Source organism: Anser cygnoides, chromosome 8, assembly GCF_040182565.1.
Source record: "Anser cygnoides isolate HZ-2024a breed goose chromosome 8, Taihu_goose_T2T_genome, whole genome shotgun sequence".
In the NCBI taxonomy this organism is placed as follows: Eukaryota; Metazoa; Chordata; class Aves; order Anseriformes; family Anatidae; genus Anser; species Anser cygnoides.
The window spans coordinates 12,543,286-12,570,403 of NC_089880.1; the positions used below are offsets into that span (position 1 = coordinate 12,543,286).

The following is a 27,118-nucleotide window of genomic DNA, read 5'->3' on the forward strand; positions in this document are numbered from 1 at the left end:
GCATGGAGAGAAACTTAAACAATCCATCAGCGTTGCTTTATTAAAATCTTTATTCACACAATGTTGCTTTATGCAGGATTCGACCCTGGGGGATACAAGTAGAAAGTCATGATTGCATTCCGTTTTCTTATTAGCAACCTCCATTTGTGCAGCTGCTCCCAGGGGCAATCCTCTGACAGCTCCAACAGGGGCGTCTGTTTCAAGCATCTTGCTCCAGCTGCCACAGCAAATAAATTACCTTCTTAATAAATTATTATTTTTCAGTTGAAGTTTGTTTGGCAAGACACACTCCAGTTCATTAGCTGCTGGAAGAGGAGCTGATTTCAGTGTTTCCTCCAGCCCGACTGCTGCCTTCGGAAGGAGGAGATAAATAGCAGATGGCTGATGATGCTCTCTTTTTAATTGGTTCTTCATTTCTGTGCTTCAAGCGCTCTGATATTACTAATATCCACAACATAACCATTTTGTAACATCTGGAGCCAGCGAATTACAGTGTGCACAGTGAACAAGAATTAGAAGTGTCATGAAAACCTCATCGACAGACAGCGTAGCACCTGCCTCACAAACAACAACTTTTTTAGAGGTTCAAGCAGACTCTGTTTTGCATCTGGATGTTACTTCTTATTTCCTTTGCAATGGTTACAACTGACTTTAAATTTCTCAGGGTTCCATATTAAAGCGAAACAACGATCACTGCCAAAACACCAGTGATTACTACAATGCCAAAATTGGATCTTCCTGATTCTGGGGAAGAGAGGAATTGATTCTTTTTTCCTGCTGCAGAACACCAAGCTCCAGTGGTGTTTACTGTGACCAGAAGAGTCAATATGACCAAAACAAAAACAAAAAAAAAGAAGGAAAAAAGCACCTATTTCCTGCTTACTCCTAAATGATGATGCTTGACTTCATGCCCTTTGTTTACAACTAAACCAGTACAGTACTTTAAATCTTTGACATTCATACTGGGGGAAAACTTATCCCCAATTCGGATCTGACTGCAAGGTTCAGCTTAGAAGCCCACAAACAAGCAAAGTATAAGCCCTGAACATTAATTTCATTTCATAAAGACAGGGTTTTTTGGAATTTGTTACTAAGTCAAACGTGAATCATCAGCTGTGCTGAAATACAAATCTGAACTTCAAATTTCCACAGAGCCTTCCCAAAATATTAAGTGCTCATGATTTTGCTCAGAGAGGAAAAACCCACAACTTTAAAATACTTCAAGCCGCTCTCATGTGCTTCAGTGTCCCCTCTCATGTAAATCACTTTGAACTTTTTGGGAAACAAGTTTATGCCAAAATGGCTTAGTGTGGACGTATTCTGCTTCAAAACAAAAGCATTCACTCACCACCTGTTACTCACAGTACCTCCCAACCAGTCAGATGTGACTGCAGGCCACACGACGTGCCAGCCCAGGGCACTCGGCGCTGCACTAAGGGAACCCACCAGGCACCATCCACACAGGCTAAATGCACGAAGGACCATGGCTTCTTAAGCTTGTGTTATATTATCCAGTACAGCCATAGAGGCTCCAGTTTAGCACCAGTGTCCAAAAAGCTGTCTGTGCATCGGTCCTGACTAGCAACACCAATAAATAACTCTGGCTCCAATCCTGACTGTGGAGCGAGTCTGTGATGTAGCCAAGTCCAAAAGACATCTAGAAGGACATAAAAGCCCGTTTCAGGAGAACAGCTGCATTCTACTTTCAAGATATTCTGCTCAGAAAATGACAAAAAGACGTCAACAAAATAAAACTACATTTTAAAATACCCTCTTTCACTCATACCTCTTTGATCAGGTATGGCAGCAGGTGCAAGCACCAGTAAACAGCTCTTCATTTTATCTGCCTGCCACACTGCTGCAGAGGTGGAAAGATTTTGACAGACACGTCAAGGAAAAGGTCTTAAACTGACATTCTGCTGCTCTGGCTCACAAGTCCAATACGATATAATCACTTTGGGAAGTGATATGTTCCCTTACTTCTAAGGACCATACTGTGTGAACTGAAAATTGATGTAAAGCCTTTAAATTTGGAAACCTGCTGAAGAAAGTGCTTCCCCTTTTGGAGACAGATTCAGACCTACCACGAATGTGACAAGCTTCATGGCCACAAGCTCATCTGCAGTGCAGACTGACACAGTGCTGAAGGATGACAGGACTAGCACAGATGAGTGCTGTGAGGTCACCCCAAAAAGCCAACTTGCACAGACATTTTCTTGCCTTATGGCAAAACCATTAGGAGTGAAGACACCAGGATGGACACCCCGCTTCCATCAGAACATCCCAGTGGGGGTTGCAGGAAGCAGCAAGGCAGAAAAACTTACTGGAAATGCTCGCAGCTTCAGATCTCAGCCGCAAAACGGGCCAAGTAGAAGGTGGGACTGAAAAACTGCTGGCGTTCCACGCAAGGGCAGCACTGAGCTGTGACTGCAGCATCAAGCAGCATGAAGCTCTCTCTGTGGGAGACGATGAGGAAAGAGCATGGCTCAGGGTTCTCTCCATTCTTCAGGGCCTTGCCCACGGCTGTTGGTTACTGGGGAAGTTCAGCAACAAACCTCTTTTTTTTGTCAGTGTGACACGTCCAGATTCTCCAAATTAAAAGGGGCATGCAGTAAGCAGCAGTACCTCGCTAAACAGAACCTGTTTCCAAGGACAGATTCTGTCCTCCTTCTCAGCTACAACATAACAAAAATTTGGTTAACACAGACACAGGACTGCAAAGATAGTTCCTCAACTCAGACCAGGTTCCTTACCAATGGAAAACAGTGACAGGACATGTGGAAACTTACTTTAACCCCTTAACTATCAAGTGCTATACAACCACCCTGTCCTCCTTTAAATCTTCAACCCTGTGGATAAATCTTTGATAGGACTTCAGCGATAACACTGAACCTTTATCACAAGTGAGGCAACCCCCTTTCTCAGCTTTTTATCGAGGAGAGGGCAGCTGAGCAGCAGAGGTCCCCTCTCCCACCCCCAATGGCATTCAGAAGAACATCCCACCCCCCGGGGTGGGGGGTGCAACTCTTCAGTCTAGTAATTATTTTATTCACTACTTCCTCATTGTCTAAAGAAGCAGTAAAATGCCTAACCAGCTCACAGCTGATTACATACAACCCTGAATCAGACAAAACTCACACAACCGTATGTGGGGAAGAGAAGGGGAGAGGACCGTACTGTTCACCACCGTTTCACCCCTCTAGAATCAGTCCACAAATTGGTGTCTGTATTCCACGCACTTCCACCAACACCAAGAGCCATTTTCATCCAGTGCAACGTCCACTGCCGGCAATGGACACACCGCGATGGCCAAGATGCCACTACGGGTACTTAGCCATCCAAGGCTCAAACTTCCCACCTCTCACTGCTGTCAGCCCACGGTAAAAGCCAGCGTCACCTCTGTTTCTCTGGCTCGGAAGCTTCCTGTTCATTTCAGTCCATCGTGGCCACAGCCTGTCAGAACTGATTGTGCTGTTTTTCTATCGCTTTTTTTTGTTTGTTTGTTTTTTAAAAAAAAGGAGTTTCATCTGTGTTCCACTACAATTACAAATGAGACAGTGTCATCCTGTCTTCCACCAGCACAACATCTGGCCCAAACTGGTCTGTGCACTGCTTCACTGTAGCCAGAATGCTGAGAAGCCGCTGGTCTAGGGCATCCAGATGAGGGTCAGAAAGCACTGGTGAGATGGGGTCATGCGACATGGCAGTTTTTAAGGCAGACTTCAGTACTCCATTCTTCAGGTAATTGAGTCTGTTCCAGGTAGAAACCCGGATGCTGCAGAAGAAAAACAAACACGTCATCATAGCACTGTCCAGCTAAAGTCCCGTCAGCAACACCAAAAGCCAGCCTCTGGAAGGAGCCTGTAACTTCGTGATTTTATCTAAATAGAAAGGAGTTTATCACAAAAACGGTCTGGGGAGAGGGGGCGCGCAGTTATAACCACAGCATAATTCTTATATTATACAGAAATACTTTCAGCTCCTAGCAAGGAACTTCTTTAACCCTGAGGCCTTCTGGACAAAGTTCAAAACAGGAAGAAAATAAACAGTCTGTCTGTTAATGCAAAAACAAAACTCAGGTTACCTCAGGAAGAATGTAACTGACCAACAGTTAATCACAACGGACACAAGTCACTCAACTGAACTTCCACAGAAAGTGAACATGTCAGTGATCTTTCCGCTTCAATTGCCATTAACTTTGTCATGTTAGCGTATCCAAGTAGTCTTTTCTGTGAAGTCTCTTGGGATTTTCCCTCCAATTTTTGTGGTTTAGAAACATGGGTCTAAACTCTTTGCTTTTGAGGGCCTCCAAAGAAACAAGCAATGAAAGCAAGTATAATAAAAATAAACCAATAGTTAAAACAATGAAAAACCAGTAGTTAAACCAATAGTATAAACCAATAGTTAAAACAATGAAACTTATCACTTCTTATATGGCGTGTGCCTGGTATCACAAAGAAAGGGTATCTGAAAAGCAGAGAACTGCCAAGTCCGTTACATAAACTTCTCTTCTGGTTACGTTTGGGAGGATGTAGATGAGAAAAACTCAAAAAGATCCTCATAAAACAGGAAGTTAAAAATACATTCAAATACAGGAAAACTAAAGAATTTGAAAATCATTTAATTTAATTGTTCTCCATAGGGCTTCTGCAAAAACGTTGCAAAATGTAGGTCAGGTGTACTGTAGCATGCATAGAGCCTTGGCTTGGAGCAAGCAGGGCGGTGAGAACTCAGACTTTCTGCAGAGTTCCCAGGTTTCCCAGGCTGAGGAGTTCAGGAGACAGAACCCTCCAAGGACAGGCTCAAGGAACTCTCAGCTAGATACTTATTTTGGAAGGTTTAAAGGAGTTTACATTATCTTGAAGTAACAGATGCAGGAAATAGATTTATCAGTACTTTTCTTCCTGGTATTTGTATTTACTTGTTAATGAGAAGTAGCAAGGGCCTGGTGAGAGAGGGGCCACAGAAAACAGAAATCAACAGCTTGCAGGCACTAAAAATAAAATGAGCAAAACCCACAGCTCGCAAGGCCAAAATGAAAACCATATCCTGCAAAAAACTACAAACCTCTCTTTGAAAGCCACACCCTGAGCAGTGCTATAGTCCAGTTGAGAAAGAACACTTGGAAATTGAGGTGTTTAAGTTGCCAGACACGTCAAGTCCCTAGCTTCTGTCAGGGAGAACTCAAACTGCAATGTGAACTTTTATTCAGCAGGAGCTGGATGAAGACAGCTGCAGATGCAAAGTACCTGTCATACTGACTAGGAATAGATTTGACCAGTGACCTGGAGGTGAGACTACTTCCTATAGTCTACCGTCTGATTTACTACCTTAATAAAAATGTATTTCTGAGCTTCTTGAGCACTGACAGTACATCAAACACACGCAGTACTTCAAAAAAAGAAAGCACTGTGTACCTGAGTGAGTATTTCCAGGTTGCCAGAAGGCTTCAAACTTAATTGTATCGCAAATCTAAGAACAGAAATTTCATAAGTAAAGTGAACAGCATCCCTGAATTTCACTTACATGCAGCACTGATAAAGAGGAGCTAGAATGCTTCTTTCATCCAGGGCTGGGTTTCCAAAGCTGAAAAGCAAAATTAAAAAAAAAAAGTGAACCAGCTGAACACTTAATGTTGTTCTCATCATCAACAGACTTGTAAAAAATTCAAAAATCAATGCTAGGCAATTTCATGCTCCAAGAGCTTAAATCATTTAAATTAAAACATAAACAGACCATGACCAATTACAGATATAACTCTCAACAGCATCAGTTAATGTACCAGATAAATGGAAGCAACACCAGTGTACCTAGTTCTTTATCAGACCAAGGCATCTTAGAAACAAACTTCAGAGGAGTTAGGAAATTGGGCTCATCTTGCAAAGTGGGGGAAAGGAATAATTGGTATTCTGGACACAGAGCATGAGTCTTGCCTTTCTGACACAGCTGGACAGGGAATGAATGAAACAGTAGCCGTGTAATATTTTAGATGGCCAAGTTTAGACCAACAGTTCAATATACAAGGTGATCAAGCTTAACACTTCATGATCACACTTTCTAAGGGAGGCTTGCCAAAAGAATTTCATAGTATTTTAGCCTTCAACTACATATATGCCTTTTTTTTTTTTTTTTTTTTGCCAGTTTTTGTAGAATCATAGAATGGCTTGTGTTGGAAGGGACCTCAAGGATCATCCAGTTCCAACTCCCTGCCATAGGCAGGGACACCACCCACTAGATCAGGTTGCTCAGGGCCTTATCTAACCTGGCCTTGAACACCTCCAGGACACCCACAATTTCTCTGGGCAACCTGCTCCAGTGCCTCACCACCCTCTGAGTGAAGAATTTCCTCCTAAGATGTAATTTAAACCTCCCCTCTTTTAATTTAAAGCTGTTGCTCCTTTGTCCTGTCTTTGTCTGCCTGAGCAAGAAGTCGCTCTCCATCTTTTTAATAAGCCCCCTCTAAGTACTAAAAAGCTGCAATGAGGTCACCCTAGAGCCTTCTCTTCTTCAGGCCAAACATCCCCAGCTCTCTCAGCCTTTCTTCGTAGGAGAGGTGCTCCAGCCTCTGAGCATCCTCATGGCCTCCTCTGGACCCCCTCTAACAGCCCCACATCCTTCTGGTGCTGGGGGCCCCAGACCTGGACGCAGGGCTCCAGATGGGGCCTCACCAGGGCGGAGTAGAGGGGGACAATCCCCTCCCTCCCCTGCTGCCCACCCCTCTGGTGATGCAGCCCAGTTGCCCTTCTGGGCTGCAAGCACACACTGCTGGCTCACGTAGAGCTTTTCTTCTACCACAACCCCCAAGTCCTTCTCTGCAGGGCTGCTCTGTGAGTTCTTCACCCAGTCAGTCCTTTTGTCCGGGATTGCCTCATCTGACAATAAAGGTTGACCTCAAGAAGGACTTCTCATCAGTTCCTCCCATTTACTATGTGTTTCATTTTTTTCTTGACAATAGTTACCGTTTTCTATCTAAAATTATTTACAAAGTCCCTTAAGTATTTTCAAGTGTGTGGTTCTGCAAAAAATAGCATTACCGATCACCTTATCACACTTCTATGATTTTTCCTCATCTATCACAGGTATTACCAGAATTCAGTGGCTGGTGGATCCCAGCAGTAAGCACCTAGTACACTCACATCATCGTGTTTTGCTTTTACCATCAGTTCTTTCTCTACTTTAAACTTTTATACTTTTATTGCTATGGTAGACACATCCAGAAGGCACAGAATGCCAAATCACTCTGAATGACATCTTGAAGGTATCTACTTATACTATGGCACTCACTAATACTTGCTAGTAAAAAGTAAATCCTAGAAATTTATAATCTTCTACCACTTAAATGAGTACAACTCTGGGGCAGGTCTGTGGTAGGAGGAGAGACAAATAAACCTTTAAAAGCTGCTTTTGATAAACAAATTGCACTGGGCTAATTTGGGAGTTTCTGGAGTTTGATGAAGACTTAGCCCAAAGCAGGCACAGCTATGTATCTAGACCATGGAGTAAGTACAACTGCCCTTGAAAGCCCCTAATATTTGGTGAGTAATAGGGAAAGCTTTGGATTTTTAGCAAAAATGTACTAACGGAAAAGTAAGTGACAGAAAGAAAGAAAACAGAGACAGAGCAGATAAATGTGTGCCCTCATGCCTACTGAGGCCTGGCCACCAGGATTTCCCTTTGCCTCACCTTTTGGCATTATCCAGAAGGATAAGCATACTGGCTCCTTCATCATCCTGAAAACTCTCGTAGTGATGCCGGTCAGCGTTCCCAATCAAATAGTCAAATATTGCGGTGTCAATGATATCAAGCAGACGGGGACCCGAGTCATAAGGTGAAGTCTTCTTCACAGCATCACAATAGCTTTCATCATACTCCCACCTGCAGGCCACCAAGAGAAACCAAACCAAATCTTCAAGGAACAGTCATACCACAAGTACTTACAGCAGTCCCTCTACTCAACTATCAGCGCTTAAAGAAAAGTTAAATGCAGCAATCAAAGCTCTATAAAAAAGAAAGAGCTAGACAAAAATGTTTTATTAGAAGAGTAAAACCTGTATTAACACCCTAGGGTACGGAGCTATAGCTTTAGTACAAGGTTACACACCATCTTCCTACAGAAAAGGTCAGAGTTTGCTTAATTCCTGCGCACAAGGCAGCGGTGGTTGGGCTGCCTCACTGCAAGATGTCCATTGTGACTCACCTCCCCTCATTTTCTAACTAAGGACTTCGAGTATCACGTCTATTTCTACTGCCTTGATCAGCTGCCACCAGTCTTGCTTTCCAGCAACCCTCTGAACCTTTTTTTCTGCCTACTGTAAATAACCTCATTGTGGTTATTAATGACGTCCACTGGCCTAAGGGCCCCACGTGTTCATTCCCTTCCACTCACAGTTGCTTCTTTCCTCCCCATTTTCCTTTTGGAGTCTCTCACCTTCTTCTCCACTGGCAAGATTTCAAGCTTCTCTTTTCTTTCCTCTTCTGATACACATAGCCTATGCATGTACCTGCAGTCTTACAACATAGATATGTCTCAATTCTCCAAAGCTAGGATTTTAAATTTTTCTCATTTTCTTCTTTACAGTTTTCAAAGCTATTCACCACCACCACCAAATCAGCCAGATCTTTGGCATATATCCTTTCCATCTGTCTACTTAAATAACAAGTACATCTATAACATCTTCCATGTAAGGATTGAAACAATCCTCTGCAAAATAGCAGTTAACTTGGAAATGCCTTAAACCATCTGTGAATTGGAAAGAGAAATAGAGGAAATAAAAGCTGGAGAAACTCACTGATATGCTCAAAATCACACACAGTAATAAAAGCAGAGAAAAGATAAGAATTTAACTACTAGAACTGTCACATGCCCCACCTCATCTTCTAGAGATCTGGACTTCGAGCTCCAATATCCCATCTTTCCTCCAGTTATCCAAATCAGAGTGGCAAAAATTTACCTTCTCAGTGTTTTCGTTAACACATCTCTAGTTTCCCCTTTCTTTTGCATCCAGGTCAAACCAGCATTTAACTTAGAGCACAAACCCACAAGGCAGAAGTCTCAGAATGTGCTCTTCCTTGTACTTGATACACTTCCTTTATGCTATATCCCTCTCTCACTCAACTGTTTCTCTTATTTTACTTTAGATCAGTACTTAATATTCTTGGAACAATTTTTCAGATATACTATGTGCTCTTCCCATTTTTCATTCAGTCTTTCAAGACAGATCTTTCTCTGACATTTATTTCTGATCCTTAATATCATATTAGCCTAAGACTTCAAGGGTCAGGAATTTTATCTATCACATGTCCATTAAAAATTACGTAGACTAATGACACCAGACGATTTATGTTCAAAAGGCCAACTCAGGGCAGAGTAGAAGTAGTGAGACTGGGAGGAAAATGCCTACAGTTATTTTTCCATGATTATCTGACACAGAAAAAGGAAAGCAAGGCATCTAGACCTTTTAATTCTCCTGATGCCATAGAAGTCAAAAGTGCAACACACTAAGGTGCAAAACAGGACCATGCAATCCCATCCGAGCATAAGCTTAAAATACAATGTATATCAATCAAGTCAGCGTAGGTATCAGGGTAAACTCCTGCGTAAGCAGGCAGTGTAAGATGAAAAACAATCCTTCAAAAAAAAGAACACACCTCTACAAAATTCAGTCAGTTCATTACTGCAATTGACCATGTTCGAAATTCAGCTGATTCTGACCTGCTGAAAAGGAGATAATGTCTGCTGCTCAAAAATCAAGCTATACGTTTAATGCTCTAAAATAATTCAATGAAGCCTTTGGATGAAACTAAGAACAACTACATCACTGGAAATCAATGGAAATCTTAGATCAAGGACTAAAAATCTTTCTAATCACTTGTCCAGGATACAGATTAGGAAAAATTTACTAAGGTCCAAACCATCCACTCTGGTCATGGCAAAAACATCTCCAACCCAAACACTCTGACATGCTACATCTTTGTACAAGACGTTAGATCCCACGTGTGCCCTCCTACAAAAGCATTCTTCAGATGCATGGTCCCCAGGTACTGATGGTATCAAAAGGAGGTCTAGCAGCACAGGAATCTTGCATTTTCAGAGCTTGGAGTGATTTTACGGCGGAGTTAATGTACCAGACAAGAAAAAGGACAGCACTTAGTATTGTGGAAAACAACAAAGATTTCTTTCTTGCTCATTTTCATTTAAATTGCACGCTAGCCTTTTTGACTTCTACTGTTGTATCAAGAAAGCTGTCGGCAAACTCTGGATTTAGAGAAGACTTGCTCCGTTTAATTAGCCACTGTATTGCAAGGACAATTCTAGTATAGATTATCATGTACAAAGATTAACCCTGTCACGATATCATACCTGGCAAGTTTGCCTTCACGGTAAGTCCTACCCCAAGGGTGCCGATGCTTCTGAAGAGGCCAGACATCTGGTAGCCACAGAGTCACTGACCCCTCCATGATGTCCCCATCTGCACAAGCTGGCTCTGTTTCCCGACAATAGTAGCACTTTCCATAGAAGCAAGTGTTATTACCTTAAAAAGAAAAAAAAATAGAGCAGAAATTAATTTGAGGGACGACAACTGAAACTCAGGAGCATGCTGCTGCTGCAGCAGAGCCTCCCCTGCAACAGCATTTCACTGCACTTGACCTCATGCTTCCTCTCTCTAAGAGGGAGAGGCTCAAAAGGGATTAGACAGACATCCATTCATTCAAAGCAACATTAAAGACTAATACTTCGAGGTGAGAGTATTTATATTTTCTGATGTTTTTATCATGCTGAGAGATAATACAACACTGCACTATCACCAAGTTTTTTGTGATCCCTTCCTAATCCTCCAGACCTCGACTCTGCAACCTTAGCACTGCTTGTTTAACGCGCTTGTGTCAGATTTCACACTTTTTTTTTTGAAAAAGTTGACTGTGAAGAGACAACTGAAAAAAAGATTAAGCAGAACACAAATGAAGTTGGAGCCCTGACACTTGCCACACAACTCAGCTACTTGAGCTGACCCAGCAGGAGAAACAAGCCAACATTCTTAGGACCCAGGAATGCAGCTCTGTCAGAAGTTTCACTGGTGTCTTCTGACAGGAGAGAAATGATGAAGCCCAGCAGCCTTTAGTCCGTTAAGTGCTACATAGCCTGTGGGGTAAAATAATCTTTGTAGTCTGGATTAACTTCTTTAGCTTAACCTTCTCTGCCACATCCTCCTAACCTGCCTTTGCCTGACCCCTGCCAAGTCAATTCCCGTTCCATTCTCACAGATGTTCTTCCAAAACATTCTTCAACCATGTCTCACTTCCTTGCTACACCTCTTATTCCCCGTCCTCTTTCCTCCAGCTCGACATCCTCCCCAGACACCAGCATGTGCTTCTCACTTTCCATCCTTACACCGTGGGTCCCGATCTCTCCTCACAATTAGCCATGTCACGTCAGCCAGCACTCCTTTGCAGTCCCCCATTCAGAACTGGCTCTTATGCTCTTAGCATCCCACTCGGACAGCTGGAGGACATCAAGCAGACGATCACTTACAGTACTGAATTTGCAGCCCACCAGATCTCAGTTTGCATGGACAGCCCTGCAAGTCTCTCTTCCTATGAATGCAGGTTTAGCACCTAAGATTCTAGCCAGAGCTCTAGCAAATCTGTACTGAGCATTCATGAACTATCTTTCCTTCAAAACTTGAGAAACAGAGTCAAATTTGGGTTGACAAGAGATTCCCCCCCAGTGTGACAGTCACAGTTCTGACCGTTTCTTTGGTTTATGCTCTGTAGAACAAGGGGTTCCAAGGAATCTAAGAGGCAATGAAAAATTTTTGGAGCCACACTTTTCAAGTCAGCATTTGTGCTAGAAAACTGCTTAGTTATTTTGGCTGAAATGAGAAAAAGTAAAGTCTGCCTGCAGCAGACACCCAATCTAAATGCAAGAAGTTTGGCAAGGCAAAGCTACTCACTCCTGAAAGTTCAACCTTATAATTGAAAGCGTTAAGCAAACTTAGAAGGTGAGATTACCAGCAGTGTTTGTAATAGAAATATATACAGACGCATACATCACACAGATCAGCTGTAATGAAGAATCATCTCTAAATTCTTCAAAAAAAAAAAAAAAAGGTTATTAGGTATTTTATGAAAAGCCTGAAGGATTTAAGGGTGCGGGCTGAGTCCCTTGTTGCTGCTTAATGACCACCTGGTAGGAGTTCACATCAGTAATTCCCATTCGGTCCCTTTACAGCATTGTGACTGTAAACAACATAAGGAAGTTCTGACACAGTTATGAATGCTTAGCAGACTGACGTGGCACAAACACCACCTAACACCAACCAAGGCACCAACTCTATAAATTATCCCAAATACCCCTTTGTCAGCATTACACACAACTCCATTCTTTTCCTTTCAGGCCTAGTAACAGACATTTTTAACAGCCTCTGATAAAAGAAATACAATTTTTACTCAAAAAAAAAAAAAGAAAACATCTGTAACAGCAGCATTTTAGAACAGAGAAACTGCAGATGAAAAACTACTTGGAGAAAGCAGTCCTCCTCCCCCACCAGCCGGGGTTATACAAGTGTTAAGATCTCTCTTGGCACAGAAAGAGGCTTACCAGCTTCCTGTCTGATGGTTAACTGTTCTCTGTGTCAGATTCCCACAGCTCTTTTTTCCATTAAACAGATTTTTCTTTACTGGGCTGCACAATCCATGGAATCCACTTACCTACAGTCATGAAGGTGCCCAGAAGCTGCTCTGTGGCAACTGGTTTGATCTCTGTACGTAGATTCACAAACCGGCCAACCACCAGTGGAGCTCGTCGGAAACCCAGAATTCTGATTTGGGGTAAAAAACAAGCAAACAAACAAAACAACAAGAGGAAGGATGAGAATTAGTAACATAGGCAGCAGTTTTAAATTAAAAATAACCGAACAATACACTGTCTCTGTGCCACTGTGTGAAATCAAGATAATTTGAGACCAGGGAATAAAATTGGAATGCTGCAGCAACCTCCTCACTTCTCCAAGGCAAAGTAAATAAACCCCTCTTTCTGAAGTGTCTGGGTGTTCAGGTGCTTTACAGGCATCAGTGACGCTCTTTTATTAGGCTATTTGCAGCAGAGCAACACAGGATGAATCATGCTCCAACTCTGAGAAATCAGACCTCATGCCAGAAATATCTATCATCTGTCTTGTGAACAGGCTCAAGCAGTAACCATATGGCCTCTGGGCTGGTCACCTGGGAAGATCATTCCTAATTTGTGGAAATTACAATCTGATAAAATGTTATGTATAAGCCCAATTCAATCGCACTTGAAAGTAAACAATCTAGGAGTTTAAAATGGCAGAATAAAACCACATGTCTGAAAAGTGCCTGGAAAAAAAAGGTGGGAAGAATAATCATCAGACTTGCAATCACGAGATCCAGGTGCTACGCTCATGTCTGCCACAGACCCAACTCTCTTAATGTATGCTTGATACCCATTTGGTAGTCCTTGCATCTCAGACTCCTTCCCCTTTTTTGAAGGGACAATCTCCATTCCACAGTAATACTGGCAGAGTCATTCCTTAATAGCTACAAGGTTGTTTAATATTTTTCAATATTTAACAAGTAGGTCCCATAAGTATAAAATAATTCTAAGGAAGGGCTCCACAAAATGTCTGCCTGAACAAACCACGTATGCATGAAAACAAAGCTCACGGCCAGTACAGATATGCACAGTTTGAGAAAATGCAGGTGTTACAAATAGATAAATGCAGAAATCATATCCAGAACACCTGTCCATGTAGTTTCAGGCCCACAGCTGAAAGTCCAGTATTCGGGATAGCACAGCCTCCCCACCAGTGGTAAACACAGTATGATTCAGGTTCTTCTTGAAACAGTAACACTCTGGGCCAAAATATGCAACAGTCACGATTAAAACAAACGTTCATGTATGTTATATGGGCAAGTAGTTTTAGCTAGGTATTCTTGAAGAATACAGAGGTACATATACAAGAAGAGAGGGAAAGGCCTCCAAAAAAAAAAGCCAAAGAGATAACAAGGAAGAAAGAGAAGGAAGGGGTTGGACACTGGGATGGGGCTTTGAATTGCTGTCTTACAACGTTTGGTCTCATCTTTTTCAAGGAAACTGTAGCCTGAATTTTTCTGGAAAACACAAATGAGCAATAGACATTTGGCTCCATCTACAATTTTTTTGTCTTAATACACACAGGTTTTGGTCCACTACCTGAAGATTGCACCAACAGTGATGGGAAATACACAGCTAGTTATCACCAAACCAATTTCCATCACCTGTGCAATAAGTTCCACAGATGAACTAGGAGTAGCAAACATACCTTTAACCACCTACAAATTCACTCACAGTGAAGAGCCTCTTATTTATGTACTGAGAAGGGAAGACTAAAACTTAAATTAAGTAAACCACTCTAGTATTTGTCCCTACCTATTGCCTTGACCAAGGATTTACATCTCTTCATCTAAGAATTATCATCTTTAAATATCTTCAGAAGTCTTCTCCAAGGTGCCAACGTCGTCCTCTTACAATGAGGAGACCAAGACTACACTCAATTACAGAAGATGAAACTGCATCTCTAACCCATGTTTCACAACTATTGATTCTCAGTGTTTGGTATTTTCCATCCTGTTCTTCGTATTACTGTAACTTTGGATTCTTCTTTTTTTTTTTTTCCTGGTAATTTCACCTCCAGCTCAGCTCCACAGAACAACCTCAACACCCGTGAACACAATTAATAGATAAATAGCTGCTTTTCCTCCAGGGTACACCAATTCACATTTAGAACTGCAAGTCTAGACGTTAAACTTTCCTTTTAGCATAGTGGACATTAATCTATCACATTTGGCAGTTCAGACTCTTGCACAGAATTTGGCTCACTCTTTCCTCCGAATATGATATAACAGTGGTTTCAGTGCTTATTCTCCTTTCCAAATATCTCACAAAAATCCTTAATGTTAGAATCTTGCCAGATTTTTGCAATGCAGTTTCACAAAAAAATAAAAACATCACTTTTACTTTTGGCTTCAATGTGACATATTGGCAGGTCAGAAACATCTCAGATGTGAGATGTATTCTTCAAGGGACTCCTTTTCCTCCCACTCTGAGGAAGAGTTTACCAGAGACAATAAAACCACGTAGTCCAATAGTTGCATACCTATCCAAGTGAAACGCTGCCACTTCTGCGTTGTGTCTGTCATAGCCAGCATATGGTTCTCCTTCCACTACATAATCCCTGGCATACCTGTAATTGAAGTAAATCAAAAAAGTGATTCACGCAGGATTTCCATCAGTTTTGCTGTTCAGAGAAACAAGTACAATAACTGCTGAGATAAATGGTCTCTGGGTCACTTTCAAAATGATTGCTTATGGGAGAGGAAGAAATTTGTGAGATTAAATAGCGTACAGACTACTGAAGTAGTAAATAAGGAGGCAAGGTCAAAAATTTACAGTGGTCTCAAGAGCCTGGGAAGCAGGGCCCATTCAAACTAATGAGTTCTAATTCAACCATATGCCAAGTCACATCTAAGAACAAAGAACACAGACCTAGCTACAGAACAGGGGCCTATTTATACTGTAAAGCAGCAACTCTACAAATGATTCTGGGGTTAGAATAGACTGTAGATTAACATGAAAATACAATCTGATATTGTGGCAGAAATGTCAAATGCAATCTTTTGTAGTTAGAAGATCAGCAAGCGTGAATCTGAGAATAACAGATACAGAAAGTCCCTTTCTTTTGGCGAAGAACAGACAATTAACAGCAAGAAGCAGAAAACTGACACTCATTACAACACCAGCAACAGCATACCATGGTGAAGTGTTAGGCTTTTTTTTTTTTTTTTTTTTTTTTAACAGAAGTTACTTAAATAGTTGAGGCAAATAAAAGTTTCGGAGGTTCATGACATCTGAATCAGGTCTAGATACTGCTTAAGAAGCATAAAATACCACTATCAATACTGCGAAAATGAGTGAAATGCAGCACACTGTCACATAAAGCAAGGCCAAATTAGATTACCTATTTTCTCATTTCTACCTACAAATCTAATTGTGTAAACTGGATGATTTTTCAACAGACTTGGGGTTCAAGCAGAAGCAGCAGTAGTGTACGTGAAGCCACATGGCTCTACTTTGATGTTTTAAACCTGTTCAGAGAAGAGCTCTGGGGCCAGACAACATTTCACCAGTCTAAGTCTCTGCAGGGCAGCTCAAGAAAGCAGTAACCAGTGCTGGATGCTATGCAGTTTTTGGAAGGAAGATTTGACAGATTGCTGCCAAATTTGAAATTAGCTCCAAACAAGCACTTTATCTCACCTAACCCACTGGCATACAATGGTAGCAACCATTAAGCATATTAGCTTAAGCTAGATTTTGACTAATTCTGAAATAAGATAGCTACCAAAAGAACACAGCTTCAGAGTCAGGTCTTCTGCATGTACTTACAGCAGGCATTTGAAAGCAGGGTCACCTTTTGAAAGCTGCAGAGCTCAAACTGATCAGTAAAACACTATCAACTTCTTGCTTCCATACACAATAGGCATCTAGCACCTCCCAGGGTAAAGGTTTCAAATCAAGAGAATCCATTCTTTTCCAGCCAGTGAGCTCTCTCAAAAAGGTTGGTTAACACAGCAGCTTTCATACACCTTTCAGGTCAAAAGCTGAAAGTTAAGTAGACTCTCCTGCAATGACAGAACAAGACTCTACCTCCACGTCTAGCTATTCAGCAGTCACAAACAGAACAAGAGTCTATCAGCACGGCTGCGGCCAGACTGTCTAGCACTCCTATAAACATTCCCAGCAGCACATCTCCTTGATGGAGCGTAGTCAGTGATTGCCTGCACGGACATTCCACTATTGGAGTGTAACTTAGTGTTTGGTGAAACTCTTTACAGCACTCGCTTGGACAGAAAGCACTATGGAAATGTCACGTCTTGTTATGGCACGTATTGGATGAGCTGCCTGCCATACCACCAGCGCTCCTGTGCAAAAGGTTCACACGGTTAAACACTGCCTGGCCCCACAGTGAAGCTCCAGCCAGGCCAGTAACTGATCATACAGAAACAGGAGTGCAAGTTCGAGAAGTGGAGGGCAGATGTTTTTTCTCATTCTCTAATCACTCGTTAACATGTCAGAAAAACTTCGTAATTTCTCAGTCCAACATCCTTTGGAGAGAGATGTACTCATTGTGGGAGGACAACACTTTACATTTGCAATATGCTCCCATAAAACACCTTGTTACATCTTTTTTTCCTACTTTCTTTTCCCCCAAAGGCAAACAGTTCAAAAAGTTTTATAGATGTGCTCAAGATTTCATAGATGTCCAATCACATCAAGTTTCCCTTCATATCATTGTGAACAGAGGCCTTACCAAGGAAACATCCCTACCTGCTCATTCTTACTTTGCTCCTCCAGTACTCGCTACTGCCAGACAAGAAACTCATGAGTTTTCGTTTGACCTACCAAGCCATTTTTTACAGCCTACATGTAGCTACACCAGACATCCAGATCTACTTTTAAGAGCACTGTGAACTTTCCCTCCTTCCCTATTTTTGAACTGCATTCTCTCACGGCAGTTTTTATTGAGTAAGAGTAGGCAAGACTCGTCTCCACACTGCCAGAACCGGCACTTCCAGAATCGCGAAGATACTGCTCGGAAACACGTTGATTTAACCAGCACTCCCTCCAGACTGAACACAGTGATTATTCTTTCAACCTGCAGCAAGGCTGGGTCAAGCACCAAAGCTGTACAGCCTGACAGACATCTGGCACAGCAACCTAGTGTTACCAGGGGACCAGCAAAGCTCTGTATTGTCTCACAAATAACAGAATGACCTTTCCATTTGTGTGCAAATTTGTAACTTGGATTAATGCAACAACGTGGAGACAAAGAAATACATAAAGCAGTTATTAACTCAGTCACTGAAGGCAATATTTACCTCTTGGGCTTGAAGACAACCTTCTGTCCTCCTTCAAGTATTAGCAAAGCTTTCAGCTGGGTCCCTTTGTATCCCACGTCAGCTTTTATTATTTTCTTCGTTGACATGGCGTGCATAACGGCTCCTAGCTCAGGCGTCTCCTCGGGATACACCTCCCGGGGCACCACCCACTGGGCTGCAATCTCCCAGGGGGACTGCAACGTGTGGTCGAGGCGGGGGTCCAGCTCTACGCGGAGGCTCGCCATCATGCGGTGAAAGGCGCGCTGGTCCTCCCGGTTGGCAGCTGAGGTGTCCAAGTTGTCAATGAGGAAAACTTTTGTGAAGATGAAGATGACAAGGAGGATGGCCAGGAGCACGACTCGCTGCTTTAGCTTCATGGTGACTTGCAACCCTTCTCCCCTGACTCTTTCTTCCAAGAGTTCCAGGAAGTCTATCGGAGAGCAGGGTGAGGAGGGGGATGTTAGTTAATGAATTCATTCATAGCTTGCATTGTAAGAGAGAGATGGCCACTGAAGCACCTTCTGGTACTCCTAAAAGGAAACAACACAAACTTAAAGAATTGTCTTCCCACAGATCCCACCTGAAAAAAAAAGACCTGAAAAATCAAGTCTGTTCCTGGAACATTAAGTCTGGATTATCTACACTTGTATCCTAAAGCCCATGCATTTCTGTTAAACTACGTGTTTTGCTGCTTCCCCGTAGCCTTTAAGTGATCTACAAGAAAGGGGAAATTGCCCGATAACATCTCTACGGAGCCAAAATCACAACAGTGTGTGTTGCTAGCTGCAACAGGCGAGACTTTTGCAGAGAATTATAGTGTAAGTCGACGGCTCCAATTTCACAAACTCCTTTCCATTAATACAAGAACCCATGACCACCAGTCTCCTAGAGATTCGTCACTGAAGAGAGATGTCCCAGGTAGATTCTCTAACACTAATAAGCAGCTAGAACAGTTTCACTGCCTAGTTCCTGAAGCTATAAGGACTTAATTTATTGCATTTCATTTGCAACCACTGTAATTTACTCATCTTTTCTCCATTCTCAAAAAAAAAAAGCGACATCTTTACTTTCTTGTGGTTAACTCTGCATCTTAGGCAGTCAACTGTAAAACCAGTAACCACAAAAAATACACAAAGTGTCTGTAACCTCAACAACAAATTAACAGGAAAACACACAAAACACTAGCATTGTAGTCCCAGAAACGTCACCCAAAACACAGTTAGAGCAACATGCGCTTCTATATTTACCTTGGGCTGCAAGATGGGCCTCACCCCTCAACAAGTCTTTGCCCGTAAAGTTTTACCATGTAAGGACAACATAACACCGAGTTAAACAACTTTATTTCAATTATGAGGACAGGAGTTATCTCCATACTATCAACAACAGTAGTTAAAAACCAAGTGGAAACAGACACTATGGCACATCTCTGAGGAGCACCCAGAGCCAAGAGAGATTTCTCTTTGCCCAAGCTATGCTAATCATGCAAACCCCAAACGGCACCCTGAGCTGTGGTAGGACTAATATAGAAAAGCTTTCTCATGCGATTTAACAATAAGCGTATAAACCAGTCATTATTAATCATGTCACTGGAAAAACAAGCCGTGCAGGCTAAGTTCATTTACCAGCAGCAACCAAAGGACAGCGAGACCACGAGCTGCTAGCCAAACACAGATGACAGCCGGCTGAAGAAGATGAAGCCGTGCTGAAGCACCTGCGTGGACATCGTGCCCTGCTCACACGGGTCTTAAGGGGTGCAAAGGCGCTGAGGACCTGCACGCACTGCAGAGGTGCACCTCCACTGAAGATGGAGGCTGTGCCAAACGTTGAGGTGCACCCTTTGACTTTGAGCAAGTCATCAGCGCAGAAGCAGGTTTGCCCCGGTGCAAGGATACCAGTATAAAACCACAGGCAAACTAAATAATGACCTCACAGCACCTTAAACAAACGTGCATTAGGCAGACCCACCCTCCCTGCCAGCTGTGGGGCTCCCCCAGCTCCCTGTGCGTCACCGCCAGCTTTCCTACGGCCGGCTGCGAGGCAGTTCGGTGATCCCGGCTGCACACCCATCTAACCACCGACCGCCTCCTCCTGTCAGTTTTAAGCCAACCCAAAGAGAGCAGCTCTCAAAGAGAGTTCCCCTAACGGGAGATGACGACGCAGCAAGCGGCGACAGAGCCTACCCAGGTACGGAAGGGCCCTGCTGTCAGCACCGCCGCCCGCGGGGTGGTCCTGTGCTCCTCCCGTGCCCGGTGCTGCTGGCAGCCTAACGTGCAGCTGAAACCACAGCGCAACAAACGCGAGCGGCTGAGCCATCCGCTAGCAAACCCGTTACAAAAAGCCCACCAACAGGGACAAGGAAATTCTGTGACCAACTGTCAGGTCTTCTTGTTTTCACAATGACCTTTTCCAGCAGAGCCACCAAGTTGAGCACGATCCAACGTACAGGTGACAGCCTCCAAAGCTGTGAGAGGGTGGCTCCTTGCCCAGTTTACCACCTGATTTGTTTTTTTTGCCCTCCTTCAGGTGACAGCTCAGTGCACTTTGGCCCTTCCCAAGCTACACATCTTGCCTCTTAAATACTTTCTGTAAGGCCTGTCAACAGAGGCAGAGAAGAAAGTGAAAGTCTCACGGCAGTGAGTTAAAAGTGAAACGTGAACAAGGGGGTTAACGTTAAGAACAACCACTTGCAGCAACATAAAAACCCTCTGAAGGGTACTGAATAGGGTGAAAGAAGGCTTTAACCAAGCACTGTGGTCCTGAGGTAACCATGAGATGTTAACTTTAATCTACTGGAAAACAAGCACTTGTACCAATAGTGAAAGACAACAAGCCAGACGTTTATATGGTAATTAAACCAGATTATTGTTCTTCTCAGTTCTGTTTAGGCAGCCCGTATTTCTCCACACAGCAGGTCAATTTGCATACTGCAAGCATGACAATGAGAGGCACAGACGAGGAAGATGTAGCTGACCTGAGAGCCCTGTTCTAGAAATAAAGAAAAAATCTTCCCGAGAGAGCCCAAAATAATAATATTCTTAAATCTAAGAAAGGAAAGCAGATCAAGCTACAACTGTTCCCTCCGACCGTAATTTAATTTCTTTAAAACTAGTAATTCTATCATTTTGAACACTGTGGTTGTCAGGATCTGCTTTCATTCATTTTTAAAATCCACCAAAGTTTGTAAGAAGTCCCACAGAAGAACACGGTTCCTTTCAGAACAATTGCTCCTTATTATGAGAGAGGTAAACATATACGTCTTAAGAAAGCCTGACAGCCAGGGCTGGCTGACTAAAGCACTGGACAGAAACATTTCTGATCTTGGGAGCTAAAGCTGGGCACCCACTTTCCTAGGCTGCTTCTCAGGAATGCTAAGTTTCTCCAGGGGTACTTCGGGGCATGGGGAGAGGGGAGAATATAACTTGGAGCCACCGCTTAAATCAAAGGCCATTTACTTAGCCTATCCTTCGTGACAGCTCTGAAACGAATTTTGGCTGAAGGCCTCCAACTACGTAGACAGAAGTCAGCAAAAGAAATTAAATATTTGCTGTAAGACGTTTCAGTAATTCCCGTAACTGAATAACCAGTCCTCAGCAAACACTTCTCTCCATGTTATACAACCAGTCCTTGCGTCCCGCCTGAGCCCTGACCGCAAGCAGGTGAGCCCCATCCGACTCCTCACTGACAGCTGCCAAAGTGAGTCCTCAGCTGCTTTTCCCCAGCAAACACCGACCCCCCTGAGGTTGCTACGCAATCGATTTCACACACAAGCTGCAGAGCCTGCACGTTACCCGCGAGGTGCCAGCATTATGCTCGCTGCTGCGCATAGCGAGCCAACAAAAATCAATCCCTGCGCGAAGAAGTTTACCACGGAGGGCGAGAACTTAAGCTTTATTGTTTTAAATTCAAGATGGTTAAGAGTGACAGCACCGGGGTACTGTAAGAAAATATTGAGGCGGGTTTGAAAGAAATTAATTTCTTCTAAAAGGGCAATTTAATTTCTTTCCAAAGCAAAGTACAAGCGTTTGTCACGATGGATTGGCAAGGAGGATTATGAAAGCTCGGGAAGGATGAAGCTGGTCCTGAAACAAGGACGGAGATGGAAAGGGTGGCCACAGAAATAAATGAAATAACAACTAAGAAAAAAAAAAATTTTAAAGGGAGAAATAGGGTGAGTAGAACTCCACAGAACAAAGGACAGACGAGCCCAGGACAGTGACAAAATAAAGGAGAGTGATAAGCTCAAAGAAGACCCAGAAAGGAAATAGTCTCAGAAATGGAGAGGGGTGAGAGGACAAGGCAAGGATCCCCCCCTTTAAAAAAAAAAAAAAAAAAAAAAAAAGGAGCGAAGGGGCCAAGCAGCCAGTCAGTTCCACATCATGGCCACAGGAGCAGGGGGCGTATTAAACGATGCTAGATGTTCTTTAAACAAAAAGGCACCAGAGAAGGAAAAGCCAAACAAAGCTCCCAGAAGCCAAACAACTTTTAAGCCTCCAGCCAGAGCGAACAACCCAACGGCGTAACCCCAATACCTACAGCCCCAGAACCCACGCCCTTCGCCCCCTATAGGGCAGCCACACTGATCTCTTACCAAGCTCAGGTTAACTCTAACAGTGGCGGGGTTTCAGTACTTTTTTGTTTTGAGCTTCTGCTTAGCGCTATCTCCAGCTACCATCATTGAACAGAAAACAGAATCCAAAGAGTTCATTGCTTTATCACCCAAACTCTACCTCCATGTCACAGAAGTACAGGAAAAAAACCGCCTCCCTCTCTGCCATCTTACCATACTTCTGATCTGCTAGGAAAATAGAACAGAAATAAACAACCATGCCAGCTTTTCCATAGCGTAGTCAACTGCCAGGTTTGCCCCCAAAAAGTTCTTTGATTTTCACTATCTTGTCGGGCTATTTCCTCATCAGTTTTGTCTCTCATTACAGCCAGGTCTGTATTCTAAGCAAGTAACACATCTCCCCAGTCCATACCCAAACACCAGCATCTTCTAAATATCACGGTGGGGCCACTGTGCACACGAGCACCTGAACGAAAGCACACCCACTGGCGCTGGGTACCAACAGCATAGCGCTTCACTCCCAGGTCAAAAAGCAGCATGAAACTTGCCTGCTACAAACAGCAGCAAAACCTGTTACTGTCAGCAGCCCACAAAGTTAGCAGAGGACCATCTGAGCTGCCATCTCAAAACCACTTGTGTGCAATACAAAAAGATTTTGTTGTGCTCCAAGTGACAGAAAAGGTCTGAGTAGGGGCAAGAGTTTGCTCTCTGTCAGCGCTAGGACACAAGAAATCATAGTTCAGGCAATGACAATCTGATATAAATATGGTTAAGCATGCTCTAATTTTTATTTATACTCATGTTTTTGCTTCCTAAACACACCTACGGCCTTTAGGATCTCCTAGGAAAAGGTCTTCAAAAGTTCTCCAATATATCTCAGAAAATGCCTTGAAGAAACAGCGCATAGAGCAGTGACATTTTCCTCTTCCTAAAGCGTACTTCAGCCTCAGCAGATCGATCAGTCTTCCTATCCTTCCCTCTCTGGCCAGCTCCTTCGCAGCTCCTGCTTTCTCTCCCTGCATAAGCCTCAATATTTCAGTCTTTACAGCCAGGTTCCCACAGAGCTTTGCGTAGATTCATCAGACTCATTCTGTCACTTCCACTCTCTGTATGCTGCTTTGTGGACTAGTTTAGTAACCCAGTACACAAGGCTTCGTGTGTATTTGCCTGTCTGCTTTTTCTGTTAAAACCCACACTATCTATAGAAAAAATCTTAGTGACAGTCTATGCTTGAACTTCCCATGCACAACTGCATCTCTGCTTGACCATGAGAGTATAGATAAAGATCACAAGCACTTTAACCACCATGTTATCCACGCCTGTAGCTGTGAACGCCAGTAACTGCCTGAGATATTCCCATACTGAGAGAAACAAACTCATTTTGTTCACCTGTCTGTCTACCTCGCTCCCATTACATTCCTTAGTGACTTTAGAACCCATCACCTAAATTTCTGCCACATCTGTCAGAGGATTACCTCCGTGAGCTTTACGGAAATACCCAACCAGGTAGAGGACAAAAAACTCAAGGAGCCGAGGGCAACCCAGGGCATCCCCTCGAGCTGCCCAGCAGCTGGCCGGCCACTTGGCAAACTCCGCCACGGGACGGAGCTGGCTGTGCAATGAGGAGGGGGCAGCCGGGGACACGGGGAGCAGTCCTGGGGAGAGGGGGGCAACATAGGGGGCTGGGGGCAGGTGGAAGGCAGGCACGAATGGCTGTGGTAGGATGCGGCCAGCAAGGCCACAGGAAACCGGGCTTCATTAATTCTCCTCACAGAAAAACTTTCCTTCAAGCGCGGTTTCCTATGGAAACAAAGTTTATATAATCGCACTTTTCACTGGGAAGCTTTTGGAACCGTCGACTGATTTGAGACGTCTCTGGGAGAACAGCAGCCGTTTTTACGTGCTCGTTGGAGCCCGGCGGCTGGGCGCAGCGGGGGAAGGCTGCCGCACTACCTCAACAGTTGTCTGCCCGCCTGGGCCAGCAGCGTGCGCGCAGCTGGCGGGGCACGGGGCCGGGAGCGCCGCAGGGATGGCGAGGGGCAGGGGCTGAGGTCACCGCGACGGAGGGTGCGGGGACCCGGTCAGCCCGTCGGTTTTACCGTCAGGGCACAACTGCCCCTCGCCCGGATCCCGGGCACTGGGGTCCCACCTGGGCGCGTTAAGGAGGCAAGCGGCGGTGCTGCAGGGAGCCTCGTCCAGCCTGGAAGCGCTGGGGAAACGCAGCGGTCCCCATCCTCAGCTGGACGTCCTGACGCTCGCTGCAGCCCCGTGTCAGGCAGGCGCCGGAAAGGCGCCCGGGGGCTGCGCGCCCCGGTCACGTTGAGCGACACAGCCCGGTTCCGCCCCACAGACGGCGGGCAGCGGAGGAGCACCGGTGAAGGGGCGGCGCTGCTGCCGGAACCGAGCCGCCGGCGTGGGGGACCGAGGGGCAGCGCAGCCTCCCGAGGCTCCGGGCGAGCCCTCGGGGCACGAGAGGCGCCCTGCCCTGCTCCCTTGCCCGGAGGGGAACGAGGCGGGGCAGCGGCACCGGGCCTGCACCGAGCCTCCGGTGGGGCCGTCCGCGGGGGGCGCGCTGCGAGGGCCCCAACGGCCGTAACGGCCCTAACCCCCCCCGCCCCGGGGCAGGGCCGTGCCCGCCCCCAGGTGCCGCCGAGCCCCTCAGGCCCCGGCCGCTCCCCGCCACCCCCTCCCCGCCCCTCCCCAGCCCCGGCCGCACTCACCCCGCCCGACGGCCCCGCTCCATGCCCAGCGCCGCCACCGCCGCCACCGCGGCCCCCCCCCCGCCGGCCCCCCAACATGGTGCCGCCCGCCGGCCCGGCCCCGCCCCGCCGCCAATGGGCGGCCGCCCCGCCTCCCCCGCGCGGCTCGCTGCCCAATCGGCCGCCCGCCGTCGCTTGGGCGAGGGGACGCGGCGCGCCCGCTCATAGGCCGGCGGCGGGCGGCCCGCTCCGCCCTCCGCCAATGGCAGCGGCCGAGGGAGCGCCCACCTGCGGCCGGCCGAGGGGAGGGGGGGTGAGGAAGGGGAAAGGGGATTAACCCTGTCGTGCCCGGAGCCCCCCGAGCCCCCCAGGATGCCCTATAGGGGCAGGGGTCGGGGTGTATGACGGACACCCCACAGCACGGAACAGGGTTATAGAGCGTTATGTTATGTTATATAACAGTGGTGTAGTCCTACAATATCCCTCTTTTAAAGTTCACCCACAGCACTACCTCACCTACAGCCTGTAACACACAGCCCCCTGCGAACATCAGGCCGTGACACACACACACTGGGAGCCCAAGTGCCTGAGGTGGAAAATAAATGTATTTCTTCACAGGACTCCCCCTCCCCGCCTCTATGTTTAAGCTAAGGAATTTAAACCTTTTTTTTTTTTTTTTTTTAAATACAAAACTAAAAAAAAACAAACAAAAAACAACTCTTGAACACCTTTGAAAAACCACGGAGCCAATTTATGGCTTCCTGCCCTGAGCTTCCGAGCACCCCCAGCACCCATCTCCACAGACACCCCACACGGGGCACTGTTCTCGAGGGAAAGGTGCACGTATACACGTACACACAGGAGCAGTTCCATTGTTACAGGCTGCAGCCCTGCTAACTCCTCAGCAAATTAAAATTTTAAGCCCCACTACAATTACGGCTTTCATTATTAATTAGCACATCAATATTTCAGCGTCGAGCGCTTGGCTACAGCTATAGAAACATTAAAGTCTGAAGTGGCCAAGTGGTTGGGTTCGGGATAAGCCGAGGAGCTGGGGATGGCGGCTGACGGGGGACCAGGAGGCGACAGCATTGTGACAGGCCACCATCTTGTGAAGCTGGAGGCAGAAGAGCTCCGTTACCCTTTGCTATGGAGGCAGCAGACTCCAGGAAGACCAAGAGCTGACAGAACCAGGGCTACCAACAAAATCTGAACAGGTCACGGCAGCAAGGACCATCTGGGGCTGGGGAACGAGGCCCGACTGGGGAAGAGCAGGTCAAGGATGGCCTCCAAAGCTGGGGCTGGTGTGGGAAAGAGGCCAGAGAGGCTGTTAAATAATTCCATCTGATCCAGGAAAATCTCTGCATGCTCGGAAGAGAAAGCTTTAAATCAACATACACACTGTCACCAGATGCTGCACAGATCTTCCTGTTCAAAGAGGTGTGTGATCCTGGCAACAGACTGAAATCAGGTTTATAAAGTACAAATGAAATTCCTGAGTCGAGAACACCACTTAGACCCAGCAAAGTGCATTGAGTGTCGCTTTGCAGAAGGTATCTATATAAAATAAAACCACGAGGCAATGGAAAAAATAAGCTGAAGTCACAGAAACAATTTCAGACAGGGTGACACTAAAGTCAAGTACCAAGCACAAGCCCTCAAATAGAAACTCTCAAATTAAATAGGTGCTACCCCCCTCTACTTCTCTCATACAAGACAATGGTGAGAAGAACAGGTATCAACATCTGAAGAGGAATTTTTGGATTCTGTGAACTGGGAGTGGTAGAAGAACCTGAGATAGCAGGGACACCTTAACACTTGAGAGCAGCAAAGGCAAAGCAGAGCCTGGAGGAGCACAGGACAGGCGGGTTCCGGGGCACTTACACGCACAGGGTCTTCCCCATCTCTCCATGGGCTG

At 45.1% G+C, this 27,118-nt stretch overlaps 1 protein-coding gene across 2 annotated transcripts; it reads right to left on the reverse strand.

The window, feature by feature from the left end:
• Window positions 1-14: 14 nt before the first annotated feature.
• FAM20B (FAM20B glycosaminoglycan xylosylkinase) lies at window positions 15-25,313 on the reverse strand. 2 transcript variants are annotated; one of them, XM_067001893.1, is made up of 8 exons: window positions 25,222-25,313; window positions 17,935-18,464; window positions 15,156-15,242; window positions 12,709-12,818; window positions 10,361-10,532; window positions 7,684-7,875; window positions 5,527-5,586; window positions 15-3,775 (listed from the first exon to the last, which is right to left on the reverse strand). In XM_067001893.1, exons 2-8 carry the CDS (start codon window positions 18,309-18,311, stop codon window positions 3,544-3,546), a joined length of 1,230 nt encoding a protein of 409 aa, XP_066857994.1. In that variant the 5' UTR covers window positions 18,312-18,464; window positions 25,222-25,313; the 3' UTR covers window positions 15-3,543. The 2 variants fall into 2 exon arrangements, with proteins under 2 accessions (XP_066857994.1, XP_047929297.1); XM_048073340.2 differs by lacking the exon at window positions 25,222-25,313 and adding an exon at window positions 24,651-25,024.
• Between the last annotated feature and the right edge of the window lie 1,805 nt (window positions 25,314-27,118).